We start from the raw sequence: 27,989 nt of genomic DNA on the forward strand, positions 1-27,989 counted from the left end.
CATCACCAAACAGTTACAGCCAGGATGTGGGGCGAGCTGGGTGTCAGGCATGTGACCGAAGCTTTCTGAACCTGGGGTTAGCTCAATAACCTTGAGAAGCTGGAACAGCTCCATGTGTCAAATGAAGAATCCATATGTATTCAGAACAGTACTTTATTCAACAACGTGAAAACCTGTTCTTTGGCATTAAGTCTTATAAGTCAGGATTTGCTCATTCACCGTGTGCAGTTACATATCTCTGTTGGATAAGCGGACAACTCCTTTGCTTTTTATAGTAATTTTAACTCTACTTTAATTATTATATATAAAATCATATTATTCTAACAGTGCCGAAGACCTGAATTAAATATTTCATGAGTCTAATAGTCTTTCCCCTCAAACCTGCCTCCCTCTCTCCCTCCCCTGAATCTGCTCCTCAGCCTCCATTAATGCTAGGTCTTCAGAGAACTCCAGCATTCACCCTGTTTGAGAACCTAGAAAAAAGAATGCTGGATTTCACATCCTTTGACCTATAAACACCCTCCAGCTGAGGAACTTTTCTGGGGAGATGTGTGTACGGGGAGGTTGTAGCTGTTCCTCTTCAGAGTTCTGTATTTAAAATTGTGGGTACCTGTAAAATAAACATCACAGCATTAGATGCTAAACTGCCCTCCCAATAGCCCCTGTGGGGTGCGGATGGGGGAAAAAGAGTCAATTAGCTTTGTGAGTAACATGAAAGTGATTGCTGGGATCCTTGTAAAGACCTGAAGATGGGCCTCCCCGGTGGTGCAAGGGGTTAAGACGCAACCTATGAAGCACAACCTATGAAGCTGTCCACAGCCACTGCAGCTCCAGTTCCATCCCCAGGGAGCAACCCACAAGATGCAGCAGACCTCTCCTGATGCGCCCACTGCTCCCCTCAGCAGTGTATTTAGTCAGTCTGCCTGTTCTGTTCCCCACTCCGTCTTTGGTGAATCCTCTCACCCCCCACACCTCTGGCCTGTACCCCAGCTCTTATATGCATAAATAAATAAATCTTTTTTAAAAAAAGACTTGAAGACAGTGTTCATTACATCATTTGTCATCTCGCCTTTACAGGAGAAACTTCCCATCTTGGGAGCAAGAGCAGTTGCTTTCTTAAGGAATAGGCATCATGAGTTGGGTAACTGATCAGATTTTCTTCTTTTTGGATGTTAGAAAGTTTGGAACCACTTTTGTGGTCTATAGTTAGTAAGCTTGTTTTATAGACACATTTGTACTCGTCTAATTCCTGGCTCTGTTTTATGTTAGCATATACTTTTGAGTTATTTTGTTCTATTGTGTATGTGTATATATTTATGTCTTTTGTATATCTTAGCTTTTGACGTTAAGTGTAGCTATAACTAAACAAATACTTAGGAGATAGGGTTATAATTAGAGGCAAGAGTTCATGGCCAAGTGTTGAAAAATAGACACAGAGAAACTGCAAAGTCGTGGTTTACTCTTGGTTTTTCTGGCTATCACCCGCTTGACTCTGCTCTAAGTATACTGTTCACTGCTAAGTTCTCGCAGCCCAGCCTGCAACTAAATCTCTGTCCACTTAATGCCCCATCTTACTGCCTGATCCTGTTCTATGTGTATCTGGCCTCCTTACCTCTTCTTGAGGCCCCGGTGCTATGTCGCTGTTCTCTTCTGGATCTGCAGAGACATGAGGTTGAAGACCCTGGTTCTACAAAAAGAAGAGTTTTGCCAGTAAGAAGTGGCTCAACCTCCCCAGCTTCTCAGCTTCTAAGAAGGGTCTTCTGTGTCATATGTAACACAAAGGACGATCATACAAAGCTGTTTCCCTCTAGCTGGTGCCCTATAGGCACCAGGGAAGGCTTTATTGTTATCCTCTGCCATAACTCAAGAAACCAAGATTCAAAGGGTGAAATGACTTGCTGGGACAGGAAACCAGGTGTTTCAGACTCTGCTTCCATGATCAGACACCATGTGATTTATGTGACATGTGTCTAACGTACACCTCTGTGAGAGCCTGAGGATATAAATAGAGGTCTTAAAACCACCGCCTACTGCTTTTAGACTAACGGTCCTTAAGAATACACTGCAGCTCTCTCACTTAGAGGAGCCTCACCCATGGAAAGCAGTTAAGAAGGGCCAGTGGCACAAAGGTTTTATTGGGAAATAGTCTAGGTTCTGAGATGAGAACTGTTCAGGAACTGCTAAGCCTGGGGGAGACCTCGGCACTCTAAGGGTTAGAATTTTTTTTAATTAAAATTTAGTTCACACACTATAAAATTCACTCCTGTAAAGTGGAGGAGCTGACCCACATGGAGCAGCAGACCTCTTCTGTCTCCCTGCTGCTCCCCACAGCAGTGTATTTCAGTAGATCTGCCTGTTCTGCTCCCCACTCTGTCTCTGGTGAATCCTCTTACCCCCTGCACCTCTGGCCTGTATCCTAGTTCTTGTATGCATAAATAAATAAATCTTTAAAAAAAAGAAACTCTGTGATTTCTCCTTTAAGGACATTTTCCTTCTTACTTCCCCTGTCTCTCCAGGCCACAACTTACCCCAGAGGTAATAGCGCAGCCCAGATAGTTATCGAAAACTTCACTCTCTCAGGTGATTCAAATGATGAGCAAGAGCGGATTTTCTCCCAGTTATAATTTTATTTACCTGTTTTTATATGTGATATGACTACAATTCTGCTCGTGAGACAACATGACTAACGATGCCTCCACAAGGGAAAGGGCCTGTCCTGCAGGACATGGGCTCTCGTGGATTGATGACTTGAGTGGGTTAGTGTCTAAGATGCTCTAGTAGCTTAATTCCATAGGGAAGATATGTCTCCTTAGTTGATGACCAAAGCAATCTCCCAGGGGAGGCTAGGAGCGAGTAAACATTATAAATCTCAAACTATATAAGGAGGTAGCCTCAGGGGAGAGGACATGGTGTCTTGAACCTCTTCTCCAGTAGGAGAGTTACTGGCCTGGTCCAGACAGCACCTGGACCCCCATAACTTCCCCAATAGTAAGATTAATCTGAGAATCCAACCTTGTTATATTAATCACCAAAGCCAAGCAGGTGGTCTATTGCTATCTGCTTACTAAAATCATGTAAAACAAAGTCAAATTCAAATTAACTTAGGATGGCCATACTGTTGAGTTGCTCTTTTTACTTTTTTTAAAGGATTTATTTTTTAAATTTTTTATGCATACCAGAACTGGGGTATAGGCCAGAGGTGTGGAGGATCAGCAGAGACAGAGTCGGGAGCAGAGCAGCTAGATCTACTAAAATACACTGAGGGGAGCAGCAGGTGAGACAGGAGAGGTCTGCTGGGCCATGTGGGTCGGCTTCCTGGCCGGGGATCGAACTCATGTTGCAGTGGCTGGCGATAGCTTGATAGCACTGAGACTTGAACCCCTGAGCCACCAGGGAGGCCCAAGTTGCTCTTTTCAGTACAGAACAGTGAGATGTGGTGACGCTTTCCCTACGTAAACTCCAGTGTATCCTGTGCTTATTCACTATCAAAAAGCACAGCTACCTCTGGCAGAAACCAGCCAAGGGGGAGTTTTATATATTGCAGTGTTAGGACCTTCAGTGCTTCAAGAGACTCAAGACTGAGGGCAAAATAACATCGATGATTTAGATTTTAGTACCTCAGGGGAGTCAGCTGAGAAAACTTCATTGTCCTCTTCCTTGTCTTCCATCTTTTTTGTCTTGTCAGATTCCGAACCAACCTGTGGATCAAGGCAGACAATGTAGGAGAAAATCGCACACTTTCACACCCTGGATGCTGCCCTCACTCCCTTTCTGTCAGGTCCTCTCAGACAGCAGGAGACGCCTCAGGAAGTCTGGACAACCTTCCATTGGGCACATGCAGTAGCAGGGGTCTGATTTGAGTGGGTTCCAGAAATCTCATGCTCCCTTACCCATAAGGGTTATGTCCTGGCCTCTGTCACTGCCCATATGTTACCTTCTGACCATTTCGTTTAAAACTGCAACCCTGACTCCCTCCCCTATGCCTTCCCCTACTTAATTTTTCTCCATATTTCTTATCATCACTAAATTGTAATTTTACTTATTTATTCTGTTTCTTATCTATATCTCCACCCCCTCCCTTCCCACCCCACTAGACTGTAAGATGCAGAAAAGTGGGACTTTTGCATTTTGATCACTGTAATTACCCCATCTCTTAGAAAAGTACCTGAATCATTAGTAATTGTGTAATGAATGGATGCATCTTGATGCCATTTAGTCACATGTCTCACCATAATACTCTTTATGATGTCCCTGATAGGTGACCATGTATCCTTAGTTATTAACATCAAGGAAGAAGAATTATTTCTCAAGGTGACCCATCCCATATTGGTTTTTGGAAGCCCCTTGTGCCCTTTCTCCTATATTAAAAGATTTTTTTTCTATACCTTTTTTTAAACAGAGCTAAATAACAAAAGTTCTTTTTGTATTAATCTAAAATATACATAAAGAATTTTTACATATAGGGCCTAGTTCTGCCCTTGAAGAGCCTCATAAAACAGGTTGAGTTTCTTTAGATGACACAGACTTTCCTTATAATTTGAATAGAATATGACTTGATTTCTAGGTCACTCCAGGAACTGGCTGCTCTCCAGAAGTTCTTTTCTGTATTTTTTAACAAAATTCTTTTCTTACCCACATTCTCCCTTTCGGAAAGCCATTCCTTTTGCTTTACCTTCCTCTGTGAGTTCTTTCTTCAAGGTCTCTTGCAACAAATCTCAAATTTCCAAGAAGCTATGTCTTAGAAATTTTCTGATGACATGTTTTTGGGGGTCTCTATACTGTAGTCACAAGTATGACACACTGAAGTGAAACCCTCCTTCCTGATCCCCATTAAAAAAAGGTAAACTGGGCCTCCCCTGGTGGTGCAGTGGTTGAGTGCTGGGCTGCGAGGCTGCCTGCAACCTCTGCAGCACCGGTTCATTCCCCGGGCGCTGGCGAGGGTCCCACAAAAAATAAATAAATAAATAAAAAAAGGTAAACTTGGAGTATACAGAAGAAATTAGGAAGAATCTGTTCATGGTAGTATTAGAGACAGTCTTTTGTAGAAGTCAACTACCCTAAGAGTAGATCACTAAATGAATTGCTATGGAGATGTGAGATAATCCCTGGAACCAAAAAAAAAAAAAAAAAAGTGCCCTTAAATATCCTTAAGACTGTGATATAATGACAGAAAATCTGACCAACTATGGGGTGACCTGACTACAGTCAAGGAGATTCACATGAAAGTTACCAAAGACTTAACCAGATCCCTTCTCACCTGCGAGGTCAGGGGAGGGGAGGTACAAAGTTCTTCTGGGCTCACACTGTTGGCGTTCTCCTTTTCTTTGCTCTCAGAAACTCTTGCTGGCTTCTCTGGTGGCTGTGGATCAGGTGAGGCTTCTAAGGAGGCCCTGGGGCTTGGAGTTCCAGTCCCCAGGAAGACAGCGGAGCTGCTGGGTGAACCCTGCTCGGAGGCCTCAGGGCTGGAGGTGATGTTGCCTGAGGAGGGCCTGGGGCTGGGCGTGCCTCTGGGTGGAGGAGGCCTGGTAGGGGGTGCTGAGGTCCTCTGGATAGAGGGTTTCTTCTTTAGTTGTTCAGATCCTTCACTTGCGGTGCGGGCTCGGAGAACTACCTCTGGGAGAGTCGCAGGCTGCTCTGAGGGGATAAGAGGTCCTCCTGGGGCTGGTGCCGGGGAGCAAGGGGGAACTTCCTCCCTGGGCTGGCTGTCCTCCGTGGTGGGAGAAGGCTGGGCCCGGGTGGGGCCGTTGCAGGCTGGCAGAGGCGCTTCCTCCTCAGAGGAGCCTGCTTCAGACTCTTCGTCCTCGACTGCCTTCTCTTTCAAGGGCTCTTCTTTGATCTCAGAGTTGTTTTCTCCTTGGGCTGGCTCAAGTGGCAGTTCCTCTTCACTTGCTGAGACAGATTCCCTTTCACTCTTCAGAGAAAGTGAAGAGGGACTGGTAGGGGAGGTCAGAGGAGTGGACGCTGTAGAGGTTCGAACTGGGGAAGAGATGACCAAAGAACGCCTGCTGCTACTAAAAGGGAAAGGGATTCAGATTCAGAAGCTTTAACACGGGCAGCAACCTCAGCGCCCAAGGTGAAGAGTCATGGGGGCACAGAGTAATAAAAAAAATAGACAATTTCAATGAAATTGAAAGTTTGTATAATTTACAGTCATGTTTACGTTGCAAAGGGGGAAATGGCTATAAAATTTTCTCTCTATCACTCTCTCAGCAACATGAAAAATAAAACAAACTACAAGGAAAGACAACAAAATAGTAACAACACATTTTCCCTGGGGAAAAGATTCATGGGTGATAAGGAGCTGAGTCATGCGGATTCTGTATTTGCAAATTTGCTTACTCCCTCAAATGTATTTATAATCCCAAAGCCATATTTGTGGTTCTTTCAGGGTCATTCACATGCGCAAGCTGTGAAAAATGAGCGCCTGGAGTGAACATTCCAGCTGAGGTCTGGGAGAACTGCCTTCTTTCAGTTCTTAGACCATAAACATGTTCTCCTTGCCATGTTTTCCACATTGTTGTACTTTCTGTTGGTAATTTAGCTTATTTAAAATGGCTTTCAAGTGTTGTGCCAAAGTATCGTCTAAGAGCCAGAAGCTTGTGATGTGCCTCATAGAGAAAACATGTCTGTTAGATAAGCCGCCTTCACACATGAGTTATGGTGCTGCTGGCTGTGAGTGCAGTATCAAGGAAATCAACAATCTAAGACAAGGTGCTATGCTGATCTACTGATGAAAACACGGGACCCAGGGGCGCACAGGAACCCACCCCTGTGTCTCCCCTAGGAGCAGTGGTCTAGTTCTCACTAACCCAGTGCTTGCAGTGATGGAAAAGAACTTAACTATTGCAAATAAGGAAAACTGTAACATTTACTGAATATTCTTGGATACGGTGCTGAGTGCTTCTGTAGCCAACATCAGCTTGACTCCTATTTCACCCCCTTAAGTGCCTCCTAGCACTGTTCACCAACTGGTTAAGCAACCCACAAATATTTACTTAACAGGGACCAGCTGGGTCCCAGGATGGGCAATGAAGAGAGGAGGAGGAGGAGGAGAGAAACTTAGTTCCTGTCTGGTGGGAGTTTCTGATGTGAGATAAACTGAGAGCCATAAGGTTCTTTCTGCACTAGCCCTCGAGGGATCTGTAAGTTTAGAAGACCAGGGCATCACAAGAAAAGACCAGACCACGCTGCAGAGTTGGGACATCTTGGTTTCAGTGATGGTATGTTTCAGAAGAAGGGATAATTAGAAGGAACTCTGGCTTTCAATGCCAGGAAGAGAAGCCATAGAGTTTTCAGAGCAAAACAAAATTCTTGTAGGAAGGCGACGTTAACCCCTCAGTGATTCTTTTTAAGTCTTTAAATGCTAAATGAGTAGTACAAACAAATATGAGTTCTTCCTTGAAGTGCCCAGCTCAGTTTCACTGCCTCCTTTAAAGCCTCCCTAATCATCTGCATGTGGACAAATTATCCTTCTACTGGCTTCATTAGGTACACTGTCCCCAGGACACATTTTCTGTCCTTTCAGCTTTTTAATAAGTTCTTTAGAGAAGGACATGTTTCTGATGTCTTTGGATCCTTAACTCTAACATTAAGCCTTGTGCATAGAAGAAACTTAAAACTTTCTAAACAAAGATTTTAGAAAAAAGAAAGTGATCAGATTCTGAGACTGGTGAATTGTTTACACTTAGCAGCATAAAGAATGTATGAAGACAGGGCCTCCCTGGTGGTGCAGTGGTTGAGCGCTGGGTTGCCAAGCTGCCCGCAGCCTCTGCAGCACTGGTTCGATTCCCGGCTGCTCCCCGGCCACCAGAGGAGGGTCCCACATGGCGCGCAGACCTCTCCTGCCACCCGCTGCTCCCCTCAGCAGTGTACTTCGGTCCTTCTGCCTGCTCTGCTCCCCGCTCTGGCTCTGGTGAATTCTCCCACCCTCCCGCGCTTCTGACTGTACCCAGTGCTTGTATAAATAAATAAAAATAAATCTTTAAAAATAAAAAAAATAAAGTCTTTAAAAAAAAAAAAGAATGTATGAAGACAAAAGACACACACACACAAATGGAAAAGCAAGCCACAACAAATTGAGAGAACATATTTGCAATGCATATTATTAAAGGATTAATATCTAGAACCCTAGGGCCTCCCCTGGTGGCACAGGTGGTTGAGCGCTGCGCTGTGAAGCTGTCCGCAGTCTCTGCAGCGCCGGTTTGATCCCCGGCCGGCTGGCGAGAGTCCCACATGGCACTGCAGACCTCTCCTGTCGCGCCTGCTGCTCCTCTCAGCAGTGTATTTCGTCAGTCTGCCTGTTCTGGTCCCCGCTCTGTCTCTGGTGAATTCTCTCACCCTCCCGCGCATCTGGCCTGTACCCTGGTTCTTGTATAAATAAGTAAATAAATCTTTAAAAAAAAATCTAGAACCCTCCCCACAGAACAAATTTAAATCAATTTTTTTTTTTAAAAAGGGAAACAACTGGATTGAAAAATGTGAGTAAAGGATAAACAGGAAAGTCAGACCAGAAACCTTAAATGGCCATTAATATGAAAAGATGTTCAAGGTAACTAGCAATTGTAAATTAAAAATACAAAATATTCCATTTCATATTCATTAAGTTGGAAAAATTAAGAAGTCTGACAATGTCACATGTAGCAAGAACATGGAGTAATGGATCTTTAGTTTTTGCTGGTGGGTTGTAAATTGGAACAATCACTTTGGAGAGCCATTTGGCCAGGGCAAAATCTACTAAGGTTAACAAAGCCCAAATACAGACTAGACTATCACTCAGCAATTCCACTCCTAGTATACACCCTAAAGAAAATCTTGATAATACTCACAAGGAGAAATGTAAAATATGCTCGTTGCAACATTATTTGTAATAGCAAAAAACCTGGAAAACCACTCAAGTGTTCTTTATCAGGAGGACAGATAAGTGAACGAGGCATAAAATAGCATCCTTGACAGTTACAAGAAGGAAGACCAGACTAGCAACACGTTGCAAGGATAAATCTCACAAATAATAGTAAGAGAAAAAATAAAGATGAAAAAAATACTAAGAACAAAAGAAATTGCAAAAAAATACATACAGTATACCTCCATTTGCATAAAGTTTAAAACAGGCAAAACAATATTTTCTGTTTGCACATATATATGTGTATAATGAAAGTAAAAAGACATAATGGGAATAATGAATCCTAAATGAAGACAGTAGTTACCTTTGGTGGGTAAGGGGTAGGGAGAGAAAGCGAAGTGGCAGAGGCATTGTGAGCTTCAATGATATACGTAACAGTGGATTTCTTAAATTGGATGGCTAGGGATATTATTATTTGTTGTTTCCTTTATACCTTAAATTATAGCTGATATAATTCCTAAAAAGAAAAAGGACTTATACAAGGGTGTAGTGCCAACCAACCGTGCAGATGAACACAAAGCAAAGGCCAGGGTTTGGGATTAGAGGTCAGGGCGCGGAGTATGTTCACACACTGGACAACGCAGCAGAGCTTGCTCACCTTGATAGTCCCTTCACCACAAAGACTTTGTTGGAATGTTGCTTCTCCAGTTTGCTCATCACCTCGTAGAGATTGTGGTTCAGCTAGAGCCAGAGAGAAGGAAGAGGATGCTAGCCAGCCGGGAACCTGACACTGGCATATCTCTGCCCTATTCAGACAGCTCCCCCAAATAAAACGTCCCCTCTCTTTTAACTCTCAGTGATAAAATTCCTCATCTCTCTCTACTAGTGTCCTGGGCCCTGTCCTGCCACCCTTCAGCTCTACCTTTCCCATCAGCTCCCCCAAGGCGGGAAGCAGCTCCCCCAAGGCGGGGCCCACAACTGATGTTTGTGGTTCTAGCTTCTCAGGTGATTCAGGGAATGAGAACTCATAATTTTAACAAGGCATATGATAATTTAGCCAGAGAAGCTGTGGAGAGGAATATGTATGGATGTATAATATAGTTCTATAGTACAATATTATGATATAGTTACTATTGTAATAAGAAGACTCTTAAGACTCCCAAAGCAAGAAAAGACCCCTTAAGGCCATGTTCTTTGGCTGCCTGTCACTGAACAGGACTGGCTTTATTCAAAACTAACTACCTGAGAAACTGACCCGTTCTTTCAGTTTCTCCTCACCATTGTTCTTTTTAGCAACAAAAGATACCGATTTCATGGTTTGGCTCTCCATTTCAGCTGTTCCTTCCACAGTACCATGGCTCACCTGAAGCTTAAGTTTGGATGGATGCAGTTATTCAGTGGTTAACGGAGGTGAAGACCCTCTGATAGTGTAAATATATGCTTTAATATGGTCTGATACAGTCAAGTAAGTGATATTATTTCATAATTAGAACACAGTAAAAATCTGTGGTACTAATATGGATATTTATAGAAATGATGTAAATTAGGGCTACCTTCATATTTACTGGAGAAACAGCATAGGTGTGTAAGTTGGCCAAATGTTGCTCACCTTGCTCATCTCCCTGTAGAAGACATCCCTCAAGTTGGAAATGTTTTGGAAGATGGTCACATAACAGCCAATGCGACTAGCAGGAGGCAAAACAGTACACAGGTAAGGAATGGGAAAAGAGCTCTTTGAAATATAAGATAGGAGCTTAGACCAATGTTAATCAGAGGAAACACCTCACATTCTAAACTCGGGATGTTTTGTGATCTGGATTTGCCAGCCAGGCCAGAAGCATACCTGACTCTCAGCAGGACTACCAGTCCAGGATGACAGAGCTCTAATTTTGGGACAGAATTAGACATAAAAGTGCTTTGAAGATTTTTTTTAAGTGCTGTGTAAGTATAAGGCTATATAATTATAGTGAGTAATTATTCTTTTTTCATTATGTAATATTTGGACTTCTATGAAGCTACGTGCATATTAATGGAATTCTACTACAAATGAATTGGGGAAGTTGACAGTTGATTCTATTTAAATTAAGAGTCACAAAATTAATGTTTTAGAATACATTGTAGAATAATATTAAATGACAACAGAAAATATTTTGACTCTAATTGTATTAAAGTGTATCTTATATAAGAGAAGAAAATAGGTTACAAATAGAAATTCTATTCAGATTTCTCCTCCAATGTGGAAAATTTGCATCTAAAACACTTTCACCTCTTGTGAAGCAAAGACATCTTCATTAATGGAAATCATTAACTGCTGGTCTATCGTCTACATAAACCTACTGACAGATGTTTACAAAGCAAGTCTGCTTAAAAATATATGTACTTGAGCATGAAACCAGATACTCCTAAGACACACGATGACAGCACTTTACTTGCCAGGAACTCCCCTATCCAAGGAGCATCTTGTATTTAAACCTGAAAAGCTGGTAGAGCAAGGATAGTTATCTCTGTACTGCAGTGAAGATCGCAGGGTCTAGAAAGATAAAGTGGCTTGGCTAACACCACACACAAGTTAGTAGCTGGACAGAGGCTACATTCCCCTCTTGGATCAGAGCTTTTCAAGGAGGTGACATGTTTGGGCTGCTCGGAGAACAGGCCCTCCTCTGGCCTAAGCCTCTGGCCCTTTCTTGGATTTCAGTCATTACCTATTATAAAGAACAGGCAGCTCCTCTAGTAGTTCCTGGTTCAAATCTTCAAACACAATCTGGGCTTTGTTGAATTCCTCCTCTGCCTGGGTGGTAAAAAAGACAGACAAATCCCTCTGGACACTGAACCCAAGGCTAGAGGCTGCCTCCTTTAACCTCTGAATTTTTTCAGGGACTAGAGTCCTTTGGAACTACAGCGCTCCTTCCCTAGACCTATGCCCTCCCCCACCTTGAGTCTCTGACTATCCTTACAGCATCAGTGTTAGAGGAAACAGGATTTCCTTTAGGACACTGGATGCAGAATTGATCATTCCTAGGCCCAGTCTGGCCCAACCACCTGCCACCATCCTGTGGAGAGGGAGGGCAGGAAGCTTTTACCAGACTTTTTTCTTTTCTTTTCTTTTTTTTTTTTTACCTTGGCGGTCTTGGCCTCATCTTTCTTCTTGGCATTTTGTAATGCCTCCAGGTGGTGCCGGGCACTGTCGTAGTCCACAAGTTTCCGACCCCGCTTGGCGATTCTCTCCTAACCCAGAGTCATAAGAGAGGACCTTGGTGCTCACTTTTCAGTGGCCAGGATGTAGGTACCATCATATCAAATAGAAAGACAATATTCCTGGCTCCTATTATCAATTTTCTCTTTCTAACAAGGTTTTTAAGCCAAGGGAGCTTCCTTGCTATCTGTAAAGGATGGCATTCTCAGTGGGACGCAGTGTAAGGGGTAATCCTAACAGCACATGGGAGGTGGCACTAAATTTTCATTTCATATGAGCCCTCTCTATAAACTGGTTCAGCTCCAGACATGACCTTGAGACTACTATTAAAGTGAAAGTCAAAAGTTTTGTGCTTTACTCCTAATTTTATTAGCCCCAGGATCTAAGGCAAGACACATCTCTTTTGGAATCTCAATAACTTCATCTGCTCTACAGTGTTAGTGTTACAGAAAGCTAATTATAAAACCCAATAGCACAATAAAATCGTAAATTACACTGAGAGAAAGTTTACTCAATTTTATCCAAATGATAAAATATACCAGGGAGAAACACACTATATTATTGGTCCTTGTCTCATTCTCTCAATCACAGAATTTGAAAGAATCTTAGTGATTTTCTGATCCAACTTCCTATTCAGTACAGCACATGAAGCTTCACTACAATCAAGGTAAGAAGTAGTTCAACTTCTGCTTAAACAGAGATAAGACAACTCACTACCTCACAGTATAGTTCATGTTTAGAAAATTTTAACTGTTAGAAACATAAGTCATGTGCCCTCTAATTTCTTCCTATTAATCTAAAATCAGCACAATGCTAGCATAAATCAGAACTGAATGAATAAAAAAAATTCTAATTCTGCTTTCTAGAAGAGTCTAGAACATACCAAATTCCTCTTTCATCTTACAGACTTTCAAGTATTCGAATATAACTATTAGGACTCCGCCAAGTTTCCTCTTCTCTACAATAAACATCTTAGTCCCATCAGCTGTTTCTGAGATTTAAAAAGGAGGCCCTGACCTGGGTCTCACTCAAACCAGCCTGTACTGCATTGACTGAAATCTCAGTCTAAACATAACCTCCACTTCACCGAGGACCCTCCACCCCAAGCCCTCATCTAATCCTCAACTTGAATTCTCCTCCTATCTGACTTCACTCATAACCATGGGCTCTCCCTCTATTTATTGTACTTAACCCAATATTCTCTGACTGGTATCACTCACAACCCATCCTTGATGATGTAAGTACCTTAATCTCGCTGAACTGGGCTACATAGTTTTCCATGGTCCTCACAGCCTGGTCAGCTAGTTTCTCTTCATAGTCTTCCCAAAGGAGATCATTATTCTGTGGGACAGAGGCACAGGGCAGTGATGAGGTCTCATGTCTCAAAAAACAACTGCATACCAGGGAAATACCCAAATTCTTCCTCCAAAAAACATTCTTTTTGGAGCACTGTATTAGACTATCATGTTTGGTTCCTGGGAAGAGTCAGATGAAGAAAGAACCGTTCCCAAGGAACTGCCTCTTTGGAGACAGGTCATGCCTTCAAGGATTAAGAGCAGAGTAGATGGTCAAAGCCTTGGACTCTAGAGTTTGAGAAATAAGGATGTCTGGATGTAAATAACTGCACGAAGTTAGTTTCCAAAAACAAGCAACAGGTTTTATGTCAGTAAAAATTTTGAAAGGTTTTAATGAGGGGAAAAGGGTTGAAAACATAGGAATCCAGGGACTAAGGAAGACTCGTTTTTACCTTTACAGTTGCAACTTCTTCTTACCACCCATGATTGAGATCATGCAAAGGAACAATGTGAACTGGCTCGTTGTTTTCTTATTTGCTTGGGTGGAGAAGCTAAGATGGGGCTGAGGTGAGGGCGGGGGTGAGTGCTGAAGCTTGTAGGGCCCAGAACACTCTTACCCCTACGATGGCTTTCAGCTCCTCGTGCCCATCCCACTCGCTGCTGTAGATCTCCTGCAAGGTTTCTGACACTCTTTTTGAACTTTCATGCATCACTGAAAGGGAAGAACTCAGTCCTACCATAAAGTTTCCAAAAATCAGCTTGGTTACGTGGGTGACATGCAAATCAGCGGGTCCAATTCACTAGGCCAAACTCAGAAGGTCTGAGTTATCACTGAGGGAGGCTACGCGGGGTTGTGATAGGAAATGTCACACTTCACGGTCCCACAAAGCTCCAGAAGCCGGGGTAGGCAGTCAAAAGCCTGAGTATGGTTGTTTTCCCCCATCTCCTGACCTCTCAGTAACCTCATAAATGCCCTCTGCATTCTCTTGTGCCGCAATGCCCACCTTTGACTGCACTGAGGAAGTTCTTTAGGTCCTTGTAGAGCTTGTTGCCTTCTGTCTGAAACAGAGAAGTGCCTCTTATGATTAAAGAGATACATTTGGGGGCCTCCCAGGGGACGTCAGGGGTTAAGTTGCAGCTCTATGAAGCTATCTGCAGTCACTACAGGACGAGTTCGAGCCCTGGCCAGGGAGCTACCCACATGGCACAGCAGACCTCTCCTGTCTCGCCCGCTGCTCCCCTCAGCAGTGTATTTCAGTCAGTCTGCCTGCTCTGTTTCCACTCCATCTCTGGTGACTCCTCTCACCCCCTGCACCTCTGGCCTGTACCCCAGCTCTTGGATGCATAAATAAATAAATCTTTTTAAAAAACAGAGACATTTGGGGAGATACTCCAGAGGTCAAAGTAGAAAAGTAGCTTAAAAGCAGAAATAAATCTTGGAATTCTTCCAAACATTTGCAAATGTTATAAATTAACCTCTACTCTCTTTACCAAGAAGTTGTGGGCTGCCTCTTTTGGGGCAATTTTAAGTTGGGAGGTTGCTCAAGTCCTGTTGCATTGGAATGTCTTCCTTCTTCTGTCTGTTCTCTAGTAACCCAAGTCCCTCTGTTGAAATTTAAGTGTCCTGCCAGATACCATCTATGCATTTCTCTCCAGGAGATAATGGCTCCCATTTTCTTGTCTTTTTTAAAAAAAGATCTATTTTTATTTATTTGTGCATACAAGAGCTGGGGTACAGGCCAGAAGTGTGGGGGGTGAGACACCAGAGACAGAGTGGGGAACAGAACAGGCAGATCTACTGAAATACACTGCTGAGGGAAGCAGCGGGGGAGACAGGAGAGGTCTGCTGCACCAGTTCCATCTCCAGCTGACCAGGGAGTTACCACACAATGCAGCAGAGGCAGCAGACAGCTACACAGTGCTGTGCCTAACCCCTTGCCCCATGGAGGTACAATTTTATAGTCCACAGAATCTGAATGAATACGTACTACCCTTTGCTGCATCTCACTAAAGCCCCAACTCCATCTCTGTGGTTTATTTATTTATTTATTTAAAGGCTACTGGTTTTATTTTTTTAATTTAATTTTTTTTAAGATTTTATTTATTTATTTGTAAAGCACTGGGTACAGTCAGAAGCGTGGGAGGGTGAAAGAATTTGCCAGAGCCAGAGTGGGAAGCAAAACAAGGAGAAGGACCGAAGTACACTGCTGAGGGGAGCAGCGGGCGGCAGGGAGGTCTGCGCGCCATATGGGACCCTCCTCCGGTGGCCGGGGAGCAGCCAGGGATCGAACCGGCGCTGCAGAGGCTGCGGGCAGCTTCGCAACCCAGCGCTCAACCACTGCGCCACCGGGGAGGCCCTATTTATTTATTTTTTTAAAGATTTATTTATTTATTTATACAAGCATTGGGTACAGTCAGAAACGTGGGAAGGTGAGAGAATTCACCAGAGCCAGAGAGGAGAGCAGAACAGGCAGACTGACGAAATACACTGCTGAGGGGAGCAGCGGGAGGCAGGAGAGGTCTGCACGCCATGTGGGACCCTCGCCGGTGGCTGGGGATCGAACCTGCGCTGCAGAGGCTGCAGGCAGCTTTGCAGCCCAGGGCTCAACTACTGGGCCACCGGGGAGGCCCCTCTTGCTCTTTCCTTTAAGAAGCTGATATGAGGGTGTGTGGGTGGTGGCAGGGGGTAAAGGGGGGGTTGGGGAGACAGCACTAGCTGTCATTTTATTTTTTTTTACCTGTCCTCATGCCCCTGAAATGTCTCCAGTCTAAACAATACCAGGGTCTGTCTTCTTTCCTGACAGACACGACACTCATAGTCTTAGGTTCTCACTTGTCTGGAAGTCAACATCTGTCTCTACCACCAACTAGAAAGTTACCCCACTGCTCTGGCTTCCATTTCCTCATCTATAAATGCCCAGGTAAAGATTTTATCACTGCTGCTTTTTTTCTGAATCCTTGCCAAGTTCTTGGTAGCACCATAAAGTCCAAGTTAACCCTTCCCACCCTTTCTACAAACAGTCCCAGCCCTTAATTAACGAACCAGTCACTCGGAAAGCTTGTCCAGATCACTCAAGTAGACAGAGCTGTATCCTAAGAAACTGGGGTGTGGGAATGAAGAAAAAGGTCCCTACCACTATCCCTACTTGCTGGAGGAGAAAAAAATGGACTCAAAGAAACCCTGACATTCAGCAGAACAAGTGTAAATAGTGTAACTAAAGCCTGAGTAAGTGCTGGAAGCATGTGATCTGATGGAGATACAGAAGGGAAAGATGAAATGAGATTATTGTATTTGATTTTAAAGGCAATGAATTGGAAGCAGCTGTTACTACCAGAAATAAGAAACTAAAATGTTATCTGAGGATAAGAATTCTTCCTACAGAATAGATTCTGGAGAAAGGGAAAGCGGGGAGCAAGCAGAGTCCTCAAAAAAAACATTACCTACAGAAACTTGATCAGGAATCCAGGGCCAGTGGCAAGGCCTTAAAATCAGGCTGGGAAGTTTGGGAGTGATATTTTTATTGAAAAAAAGTGCCCGGGCCTCCCTGGTGGCACAGGTGGTTGAGCGCAGCGCTGTGAGGCTGTCTGTAGCCTCTGCAGCGCCGGTTTAATCCCTGCCAGCCTTGGAGCAACCCACATGGCAAGCAGACCTCTCCTGTCGCGCCCACTGCTCCCCTCAGCAATGTATTTCATCAGTCTGCCTGTTCTGTTCCCCGCTCTGTCTCTGGTGAATCCTCTTACCCTCCTGGGCATCTGGCGTGTACCCCGGTTCTTGTATGAATAAAAAAAAGAAAAAAAAAGAAAAAAGAAAAAAAGCCCCCAAGCTGGCTATACATAAGGGATAGGGCACATGACCAACTGGTCTACCTGAGGGATATTTCACTTTTGATCTCCTTGAGCTTGTCCTTTTCCCTTCTGTTCACTTAAGTCATCCCAGTCTAACCTCAGGCCTACTGTGGTGTCAGTCTCCTTAAACGGTGAATGCTTTAGGGCAGGTGTATTTCCCTCATGGTGTTTTGTCCCGGCACTGAGCATAATGCCTGGCATGCCCTGAGCACTCATGAAATGTTTGTTAAATGAACTCACCAAGAGGAAAATTTCCAAGCATGTTCAAACACCAGTTACTATAGGTCTATCGTTGTTCAGGCAGGATGCAAGCTTTCACTTATTCCTACACTTGATCTTTGCCGAAAGGCTGGGAAGTGATTCTCTTATTCCTAATTTCACTCCATTTCATTTCTCAAATACATTTTCTACTCAAGTGACATTTAGGTGGTGGGTCTGCACTGGGAATTCTGAAGGGATTGTCCCATCTGATCTTCTTATTCTGCTTGATTGGCCCTTCCTTCATCTATTGCTCTTTCTACTCATAATCTGCCTTTGTAGATTTTTTAAGGCAGAGAGGGGCAAAGAGGGGCAAACTTCTCTTATCCACTATTTTTTTTTAATTGACAGGGAACTATTTTCTTGCTGTTCTCTTCAGACACCAGCCACAAGCTTTCACCTTTCAAGGTGGCTGCCAACTCACTGACGCTTGTTCTTTTCATGCCTGCACTGGAAGTAGAACAGTAACTAGAATTGAGAAGAGGGCCAGAGAGGTCTCCTAGTGAGATACAGTGAAAAAAGCAAGGGTTTAAGTTTGAATTCTAGCTCTCCAAGTCTCTCATGCTGTTACCCTGACTAAATTTCTTCCCTGTCACCCAGATTTTATTTCCCCTCAAAGGATCTAGACTATCCTTTATAAGTGAATGTTACATAGAAAAATCTACTTGTAGGTCTGACAATGGTTTTGGTTTATCTGAAGATAGTCCTTTATCTTTAGAGCTCAATGAAGAAGTAAGATGATGTGAGATCTAGAATTTGCTTCATAATAATCTAGGATGGGGAAAAGTGTATAGAAACATGAAATAAGATGCCCAGGAGTTGATAAGTAATTGAAGCTGGATGATGGGTAATATCGATCATTACCCAGGTTTTTCTGGCTTTCATGTAGTTGAAATTTTCCTTTAAAATAAGTTTACCAGAAAGAAAAAGAAAAACACCGGATAGTCTCATTTATAGCAGGAATTTAATAAGGGATCAAGAAAAAAACTAATTATAATAAAGTAAAAATCAAAATCAACAGGCAATACAAACCAGAGACATACAACAGGGGGGGAAAACGGAGTAGGATCAAAATAAGGGTGGTGGGAATTTTACTTGGACTATAACCAGATGAAAATGCATACACTGTACAAAAATGAAAAATGGTGTAAAAATATATATAAAATAAAAATAAAATAAAGTAAGTTTAAAAGAACAGATTTCCATCTGCTACTACCAAAGACTTTTTTTTTTTTTTTGGCCTGTAATCGCTTTTTATTTATTTTTATTTTATTTATTTTATTTTTTTAATTTAAATTTTATTTTTATATTCCCCATACAATTACAACCCCCTTATTTTGACCCCAAAGACTTTTAAAATATTTCCCAAAATATTGCTTTTAAAATATTTCCCAAAATGGTTCTGATATACAATCAACTACTTAATTAGATGATGGCAAATATCTTGTAATATAATTTTTTAAGAATTAAGTTGTCATTTAACTCAATTAGCTGATACTGTACAATGAAAACCTTGGTTGGTTTCATCCCTGGTTCCTGGGAAGTAACCGCTAATTCCTTGGGATTTCCTGAGTGATAGGGGAGTCATGCTGGGCCCCTCAACTAAACAAATGACTCAGGATGATGCCTGGAAGGCTGGAAAGATGAACAATGTGAGGCCTGGGGCTCTGAGACAAGTGTAGCAGCCTGATCTCCAGGGAGGGGAGCTGGAGATTAAATTCAATCAGGTGACCAATGATTCATGATCTAAAAATCACAAAATCTCTAGACACCTGAAACTCTTCCCTGTTTGGTAATCAACATCATTGCACTGGAAGGATGATGTATCTCGAGGAAGCAGAAGCCTCACTTTTGGGACCTCACAAACGGGGTCTCATTTTATGCGTCTCTTCACATAAAGGAGCTGGTCATGACTTATATTCTTTATAATAAAGCTATAATTGTAGTAGAATGTTTTCCCGAGTTCTATGACCCCTTCAGTTGGCTACTAGGGACCCCCAAATTTGTAGTCATTTGGTCAGAAATGCAGGTCCCCAGGGGGATCTCTGGAGCTTGTGGCTGGTGTCTGAAGCAAGGCAGTGTGTGTGGGGGGGACTTTGTCCTTAACCTGTGAAATCCGACCTAATTCTGGGTAGTCAGTGTCAGAATTGTATTGTAAGTGGATATTCATTTAAGTAGTAGTCCCCTTCTACTACAAAGAGGGGACTGAAATCTGCAGAACTGATGTCAGATCTGACAAGTAAGTTAAACTTCTCTTAGCACTTTTTTTTAATTGACAGGGAACTATTTTCATGCTGATCTCTTTTTAGGGACACTGTTCCTGTTATCCACTTCTTAATGCAAATTTTCTACACAATATTACCCACAATAGGTCTGCCTGTTCTGTTCCCCACTCTGTCTCTGGTGAATCCTCTCATCCTCCCACGCATCTGGCCTGTACCCCGATTCTTGTATAAATAAATAAGTAAATTAATCTTTAAAAAAAAATATTGCCCACAATATCCAGTGAAACTCAAAGGAACAGTGAGAACAGAAGGTCTGTTGATGACAGGCAGAAGATGGAAGCATTACTTTAGAATAACAGGCTTAGGTGGTGTTCAAAGAGGCAACAGAGAAAACACGAGGCTAATAAGAACCCCCAAGAGCGGGGAAGGGGACTTGGCAGTGGAGTGAAGAAGCCACCCAAGAAACTGAGCAGGGGCTCATTTTGATTTTGTCTAAGGATCTGTGGATGCTACAGTACCTCGGAGAAACCACTAAGAGTAAAGAATACCTGTCAGGCCCAGAACCCAGAGTCAGCAGGAACGGAAAAGGTGAGTTTCTCTGGTTCCCAAAGGAAGAATAAAGCAGGAGGTCACCCTGGGGCCCTTGCTGTGGGCGAGGATGAGCCGGCAGAGTTGCTCGCTGGTTTAGTTGCTGCTATTTTTCTGCCACTCAACCCTCGTGTCTTCTTTCTCCCTCTAAGCTTCCCTTGCCCCCTTCAGATTACCTGTTGATGGTAGAAGTTGTTGGCACTTTGTTCAAATCGTTCATCTTTGGTTTCCACAGTTTTCCCCAACTTCTGTAGCACCTGGGGATGTAAGTTGGTAAGGGTCACACGTTACAGTCAGGTCCCTCGTACCTGCTGGCTCCTATAATCCTGGCTGTCTCTGCGTGTCGGGTACAACTAAAGGGCCTACTAATATCAGCCCAACAGAATTAGAAATGTAACACATTGCTGAAAAAACAATCATGCTTTGTGGTTCTTCTCAAATTGGGGTACACTTTGGGGGTACACAGCAGTGTGCTAGGGGGTATACATAAAGCTTGGCATGAATAGGGTATAGCTTCAGGGAATGACATTATTTACAGTAGTTTTTTGGCAGGGCAGGGAAAAGCATTATATTAAAAGAAGGATTAATGAGAAGAATATAAAATATGCACAGTTTTTAAGGACAAATCAGGGGACTTAAAATCATTTTCACCTAGGAGACCCTCTTCCAGCCATAGCAGCAGATTCCTCTAGATAGTTGAAGTAAGAGAGATGGGCAGGAGACTCTTAGGACGGCCCTTGTGGAAAATGCAGAGAATTCCTGATATAATGCACTGGAAACTCAGCTAGAAATGAATGCTGTTCATGTGGATTTTCTCTCCACTGGACCCCGAGAGCCAGCCATGACACTGGTCTCAGTGCTAATAATACACAGGTGTAGGGTAAGGACAAATGTCAGGCTTTTCTGCCCTCCCGCCATCAGGATAGATGATAGATCCTTGCGGTCCTGAATGCATGCCTAATGGCGGGCACCTGGAACAGGGTGTGGGCATAGGAAGATGGGGCTCACTTGGGCTAAGACTGTGCTTTTAAGGGCGGCGTCACGGAGACGCCAGCAGAAGCCGAAGCAGAAGCCGAGAGAGAAGCAAGAGAAGCAGAAGCCAAGAGAAGGCCGGAGAGCCCAGACAGAGTGAGGATTTGCTGGGGGCTGGGAGGACTGCCAGCCTCCCAGCCCCCCAGCACCCCTGCCTGCCATATGCCTGGTGAACCCCAATAAAAAACCTGCAAAACCACTGAGGACTCTGACTCCTCCTTCACCCGGTCTGCATGGGATCAGAAAACCTGCACTGTGTCTATTCCTGCCCTTACAACAGGACACGGAAATAGATATAGCACCTGTTCTCAAAGGGGCCACTCCCTTATAAACAAGTAATTTCATATAGCAAGAAAGCCTTAATACTTCTTATAATCCCCAGGCCCCAGTTTCAATCTCAGGAGTTGCCCTTAACTACTTCTCTCTCACCTCCTTCAAATCCCTCCACATGTTCATGTAGGGAAACCATCCCATACATACCTTTAGTCTGGACCCTTTTTGATTGTCTGGCCTGTTGCAATAGGACTTTTATGCTGCTACTTAAAACCTCCTAATGATTGTTTATTCACCTGCTTAACAAATTTTTAGAGCTCTCTACCTGCCTGTGTCTATGCAGGCGCACTCTTTTATTCTTTCTCCTTTACCTAATAAACCTGTCCTTTTAAAATGTAAAAACAAAACAAAACAAATTTTTATTAAATGCTCAATATGTATCTGTAAGTTACAGATCACACACTCGCTTCCTGATAGGTCTGGGTGAGCTGACCCTCCATTAAGCCTCGTTATTCCTCCTTCCTGAAGGTCTTTCCTTGACGATATTTTTTTCAGTTTCCTGAATAGGTCATACAATTTTTTTTGTTGTTGTTGTACATGCTGTTTCCTCCTTCTGGAATGCCCTGTCCCACCTTGTCTGTCAGGCAGATACCTAAATATACCCAATTCATACCTGTTAGCCTTTGTGATATTTAATGACACTTCATGTCATTAATTGAGTTAATCACCACCTTCTAAGCACTTGCAACTTCTACACCATGGATATGCTTCTATAACTTTTATTATTTGTATTTATCTGTGTCTCTTAAACTGTGAACTCCTTAAGGATTGGGTACTCTCCTTACTCATCTAGATTTCTCAGTATCTAGCAAATAGATAACATTTAGAACAAGGAGAGTGAAACTGACACAGGAAGGGGATGGATGAATGGGTTGGGTCTTTTTTTTTTTTTTTGTAATTTTAAATGGACGGGCTTATTAGTAGAAGGAAAGGGGAAGAAGCAGCTTGCACAGACACAAGTGGGCAGAAAGAGCTGCCACCGCTGCTTTGCAAAGGGAAAAGTTTTGTGAAGAGAAACACCTGCAGTCACAGGTGGGTAAGAGCGCTGCCTGGGCTGGGTCTTGAAGTAAGGTTTTTCTAGAATGGAATGAAGTATCAAGGGGGAGGTGAAAAGAGGGTTCCAGGCAATGACAACATCAGCAGTTGTGGGAGTATGCAAACTCACACGTAGCTTCACGAGCTGGTTCAGTGTGGCTGGCTGAGGGTGTGTTGCAGGGAGAGGTAAGAAAGGACACTAGAAAGGGAGACTGGAGTCTCACTATAAAGGCTTTGAATCATATGCAGGAGCGCCCTGGTCTTGGCAGTGAGGAAGTATCTTCATCCTTAATCCTGGGGGTTAGCACCTCTTATTTCCCTGAGCTCTCTGTGTAGTGGTTAAGATCAAGGCTTCGGGAGTCAGCCAGATATATGCCCCCATCTTGGCCCCTCCAACTTACTGGCTGTAAGTCTTTGAGCCTCAGTTTACAGAACACCTTTTCCCTTAAAGATAACAGTATCTCCTGGAGTTGAGATTTAAACAATTTTAGACATGTAAGTTGCTTTCCCAGTGCTGTCCTGCAGATACTACTCAATGCAAATCCACTACAGTTATATCTCATTGCAATCCTGCCTGTCTTTGTTTCCTTTTCAGTTTAACCACATGTGTTTGTGTCTCTAACTCCACCTCACTTAACTCTGGGCCCTGGATGTGTGGAGTCTGGCATCTTCCGGGCCTCTCCCATACCTCTTCCCCCGCTCCATTATCCCTCCCTCCCCCCTCAAAAACAACACTGTTCTCTAACAGAAAGTTGCAAAACCACCTTGCTAAGCGCTGGGCTCTCACTTCCTTCCTGCTACCCCTCCCTTCCTTTGCATGGGAGTGGAGATGGCTGAAAGATCAGTCGGCTCAGTCTATTGTCAACGTGGCAGATTCAGGGGCAGACCAGTCCCCCCCCCCCCACCCCAGTCTCTAAAGGATCAAGGCAGAAAGGCCTGGAGAGTGAATAAGCTGAGTGAGCACTGCCACCTTCAATTCTGAAAAAGAAAAGATGAGTATTATCACCCTGGAAACATAACCCAGTGCCCAGGGCCAAAGCCATTTGTTGCCATAAGCAACAGGATCATGTGTCTGGGTGCTGAAACTCTGTTGTAAATGGCAATCCCTAAAGTCCTGTCCTGGCAGCTGAGAAGTGAGAACACCGATACTTAGAAAGAGCAGGACAAGCAAGAAAGTAAAGCTGTCAAAATGTTAACACTTGGTGAATGTAAAGAATATTCCAGTGCTCATTGGCCTATTCTTTTAACTATTGTGTAGACTTTACTAGAAGGTTTTAAAAAAATCACTAAACATTTGGTGGCTTACCATAACCTTTCCCCACAGCCATTTATTGTGTTTTAGTTAATTCTCTCAATTGGGGTGATTTGAATAAGGTCTGGGTATTAGATGTTATTATGGAATTTTGTTAAATTATTTTTCTTAGGTGTGATAACAGTATTGTAGTTATGCAAAAAGTTAATGCTAAAGGCTGTCCTTAACAGGGCTCTAATGTACTTTCCAGCCCTTTCTCCCACACTCCGGTTCTCCAGCTTAGCTGTGCTTCTCACTGTTCTGCCTGAAAGGATTTCCAGATTCCATGCCTTGCTCGGGCTGGCGGACCTGAGCAGGCAGTTCTCACCACTAGCCTGAGAAACGACTAATCATCCACGATTACTACCTGGACTTCAGCCTCCGTTATAAAACCTCCTTGATTCTCCTCAACCTTTCCGTCTTGGTAATTCCCACAGACATGCAGATCTCTTGTCACTTATTTTATTAGATGTTATATCCTACCCTTACATAGTACATATATTAAACTGGATTATAGGTTTCTTGTGGGCAGGAATGCCTCATTTTTTTTTTTTTTTTTAGATTTATTTATGTATACAAGAGCTGGGGTCCAGTCCAGAGGTGTGTGTGTGTGTGTGTGTGTGTGTGTGTGTGTGTGTGTGTGTGAGAGGACTCACCAGAGACAGAGTAGGGAGCAGAACAGGTGGATCTACTGAATGAAATACTGCTGAGAGGAGCAGAGGGCAAGACAGGAGAGGTCTGCTGCACCATGTGGGTTAGTTCCCTGGTCAGGGATCAAACTCATGCGGCAGTGGCTGTGGATAGCTTCACAGTGCTGAGACTTAACCCCTTGCGCCACAGGGAGGCCCAAGAAAGCCTTTTACCTATCAATAAGTTCCCTCCTGGGTCCAACCCAGTCAATTTTTTTTCTGTAAACATTTGTTGATTGGAAACTTTGGGATACAAGTTGAGTAAAGGTCAACAGAGGAAAAGACCAACAAAAGATTAGTAAAAAATGCCCTTTTCTTGGGGGAGATGTGAGAGGTTTGCCACAGAGAAATCACAAACAGGTGGGAAAAGCATTATGTGAAATGCGAAGATTATCATACAATGAAGCTAGCTTGAATGCATTCTCATGTTGAGGATGGGTGGGAACTGGGAAATAAAACAAGACCATTTCCATATATGTTGAACAGTCCCCAGCCCTTCATTCCCAGCTTTTCAGAGAAGGCCTGGGCAAAAGGTGTTTCCACCCTTTGCTTTGTTCCTGAGAGAAGGTCAGCAGGAACTGGGGAGGCACAGATGTCTGGGTGGCATATCAGGAAGCTTGTAAAGAGCGTTGCCTGGGATCAGGACCCACAGGCAGGACAGCTGGGTCTCAATATAGTTCTGCCACTTGTCAATCTCCTTCGAGCCCTGTTTCCTTGTTTCTAAAATTGGGATACTAACAATATGTTTGAAGAGTTGACAAGATGAAGTGAGATTATATCACGATGATGTTGGCTCCAGAAATGGAGAGAACATGCCTAATATTCCTGTGCCTTGTCCACTATAAGCATTTAATATTTGACACATTCATTACACGCATTACTCAGATGATTACAACCCAGTGCTTAGAGAAAAACTGCAGTGTCCAGGAAGCCCCCCCTCCTTTTTTTTTTTTAACTCTAACTCCTCTCTATCTTACTACCAATAACTTCCTGAGACTCAAGGACTCTGGCAGCTGAAGGGAGCGCCCTCCCAGTATTCCAGGACATTCTCATCTAGTCCAGCAGCATCCTCAACCTCCAGGGTGCCAGCTGCGCTGCTCCAACTTCAACATCTGTCTGCTCTTGCATCTAATTGCGGGTTCAGAGCACCTTCTTGATTTCTTTTTTTTTTAAAAAAGATTTATTTATTTATGCTTACAAGAACTGGGGTGTAGGCCAGAGGTACAAGGGGGCTGAGAGGATTCGCCAGAGACAGAGTGGGGAGCAGAACAGGCGAATCGACTGAAATACACTGCTGAGGGGAAGCAGCAGGCGAGACAGGAAAGGTCTGCTGCACCATGTGGGTCAGCTCCCTGGCTGGCCGGGGAATGAACTCATCCTGCAGTGGCTGGCAATAACTTCATAGCTCTGTGTCTTTAACACCTGTGCCACCAGGGAGGCCCTCCTTTTGATTTCTGCATTAACCTGGGAGTTCCTTAGGGCAGGTTGAAGTCTGCTCTTTCTCTGCCTCCTCAGGGTTCAGATCAGAAAGAACAGGGTATATGTGGGTGGCTGGTTCTCTCCTTGAGAGTTCAAGGAGCCCTCTCCCCTTCTTACTTTAGTGTCCTTACCATGCTGAGTTTCCAAATCACTAAACATTAACTCTCCCATCTGACAGATGTAGGTTCTACACATGTAGAATCTGTAGCCCAGATTCTGTAAATAATGCAGGGCATTATTTACCTAAGTCTTCTGAATCCATGTTTAGAAAAGGAGAGAAGTCACAATGCAAGGGTATAGTGTTGATAACAGACTAGGTGAGGTCAGAAGGTGAAAGTGATGTAAAATCAGCTGGTGCATCCTTTAAAGATCATTATTACCCATGAGTTCTTTTGTCTTTTGGTTTTTTTTTTTGGGGGGGGTTTATTTTCTAACCCACGGGTGGCTAGCCTTCTCTACTCCAGAAGTCCTTCCTCCCACACGACTTGTAGTTAGATCTTCCCTTAGGTTCTGGTGTCTCTCAGATTTGTGACTAGAAAGCCTTCTAAGAAGAAACTAAACCACCAACAAAGATGAAATTAGGGTAAGGTGAAGTAACAAAGTGTGGCCACACATTTTTTTTTCTTTTTCCTTCTACATGACCCCAGCTTCCTGTGAAAGAAAGTCACCAACACCCTTTTTTGTACGCATATACACATGTTTTTTTCTCTTGTCCTTCTACCTTCCATTGTGAGTCTTTTACATCTGCCTTCCATCAATTCTCAGCTGATAATCCCACTTGGGAGGGCTGGTAGCCTTTCCGCCTTCCCCAAGCCACTGACTGCTCTGCCTTCAGAAGATGGAAGGGGTACCTCAGCTCTTAGACATGTGGTCATTCATCCAAATGCTTCCAAGACCATGGACCTTAGAAAACCAACACTCAATCTCAAGTTCCTCTTATCTCTCTTATCTCCTTTTTCTTCTGATTCATTCATCTTCCCACACAATCTCATCAACTAAGGTGGAGAGCAGGTGTTCAGGTTAGGAGCAAAGACACTATCCTCAACAGGCAGAAACAACAATGCGGTTAAAATATGGGGAGAAGTGTCCGCACAACCCACACAGGCAGGCGAGGAAGGATGGAGGCCTAGTACTGGAGCAGAGCTAACACTCTAGAGCCATGTCACCACCACAGGGAACCTGCCACAGACCCCTGACAGCGGGAGAAGCAGATATGGGCTAAGGCTTACAAGCATTTAAACACCACAGAGAGGCCTGGCCGTGTGTGGTCCAGAGAGAATATGCAGAATTACTCGAGTCTTTACGAACTAGTCTAAAGCAGGCGTGGTCCTCAGGCGCAGCTCGGCTGAGCGTCAGAGTCTTATGACAGCAGAAATTACCCTTTTTGAACCTTCAATTTCATCACCTGTAACATACCATCCTCCCTGGAATACTGGGCCAAAAATTGCTCCATTTAGCTGGCAGCACTAATTCCTTTCCTTCACCTTTCTGGGTCAGCCTGTGCCTTAAGGTTCTGCGAGATGGGTCCCCCACTTTCCCCATCCTTTCTCGGTGATGTTCCACTTTCTTTCTCAAGTCAGCTCATTTTCATGGCCCCCACCCCGCCCTATTTCCCCCCACCCCCACCCCGCCTTCCCTGGGGGAACCCGGACACCCCAGTCTCCAGCCCGGGCACCCTGCACGCCCCTCCGCCACTGGGGCCTCAGCTCCCCTGTGGGGCCCGCACGGGCCGCCCTACCTTCTCCTGGGCCCGGCTGAACTTCTTCTGCACCTGCTTGGCGAAGAGGCCCGCGGCGCCACCTGCCTTACCCTCAGCCATTCTGCCGCTCCCTAAGGGTAGGCGGCTGGCCCTGTGGTTTTCTGGGGGCCCCCAGGAGGAAGTGCGG

The 27,989-nt window shown here is 43.9% G+C and overlaps 1 protein-coding gene across 3 annotated transcripts; it reads right to left on the reverse strand.

Moving 5' to 3' along the window:
• Nucleotides 1–171: 171 nt before the first annotated feature.
• BIN2 (bridging integrator 2) lies at nt 172–27,982 on the reverse strand. Of its 3 annotated transcripts, none has more exons than XM_054696628.1 (13): nt 27,842–27,982; nt 20,421–20,501; nt 14,332–14,386; nt 13,945–14,039; nt 13,278–13,373; nt 11,957–12,064; nt 11,542–11,627; nt 10,449–10,524; nt 9,498–9,580; nt 5,258–6,008; nt 3,618–3,698; nt 1,613–1,687; nt 172–610 (listed from the first exon to the last, which is right to left on the reverse strand). In XM_054696628.1, exons 1-13 carry the CDS (start codon nt 27,920–27,922, stop codon nt 581–583), a joined length of 1,698 nt encoding a protein of 565 aa, XP_054552603.1. In that variant the 5' UTR covers nt 27,923–27,982; the 3' UTR covers nt 172–580. The 3 variants fall into 3 exon arrangements, with proteins under 3 accessions (XP_054552603.1, XP_037370661.1, XP_037370662.1); XM_037514764.2 differs by having other exon boundaries at nt 5,258–6,011; XM_037514765.2 differs by lacking the exon at nt 27,842–27,982 and adding an exon at nt 27,520–27,531 and having other exon boundaries at nt 5,258–6,011.
• Between the last annotated feature and the right edge of the window lie 7 nt (nt 27,983–27,989).

Source organism: Talpa occidentalis, unplaced genomic scaffold (genome assembly GCF_014898055.3).
Source record: "Talpa occidentalis isolate TD23 unplaced genomic scaffold, MPIMG_talOcc4v2.1 talOcc4.16, whole genome shotgun sequence".
NCBI classification, from domain to species: domain Eukaryota; kingdom Metazoa; phylum Chordata; class Mammalia; order Eulipotyphla; family Talpidae; genus Talpa; species Talpa occidentalis.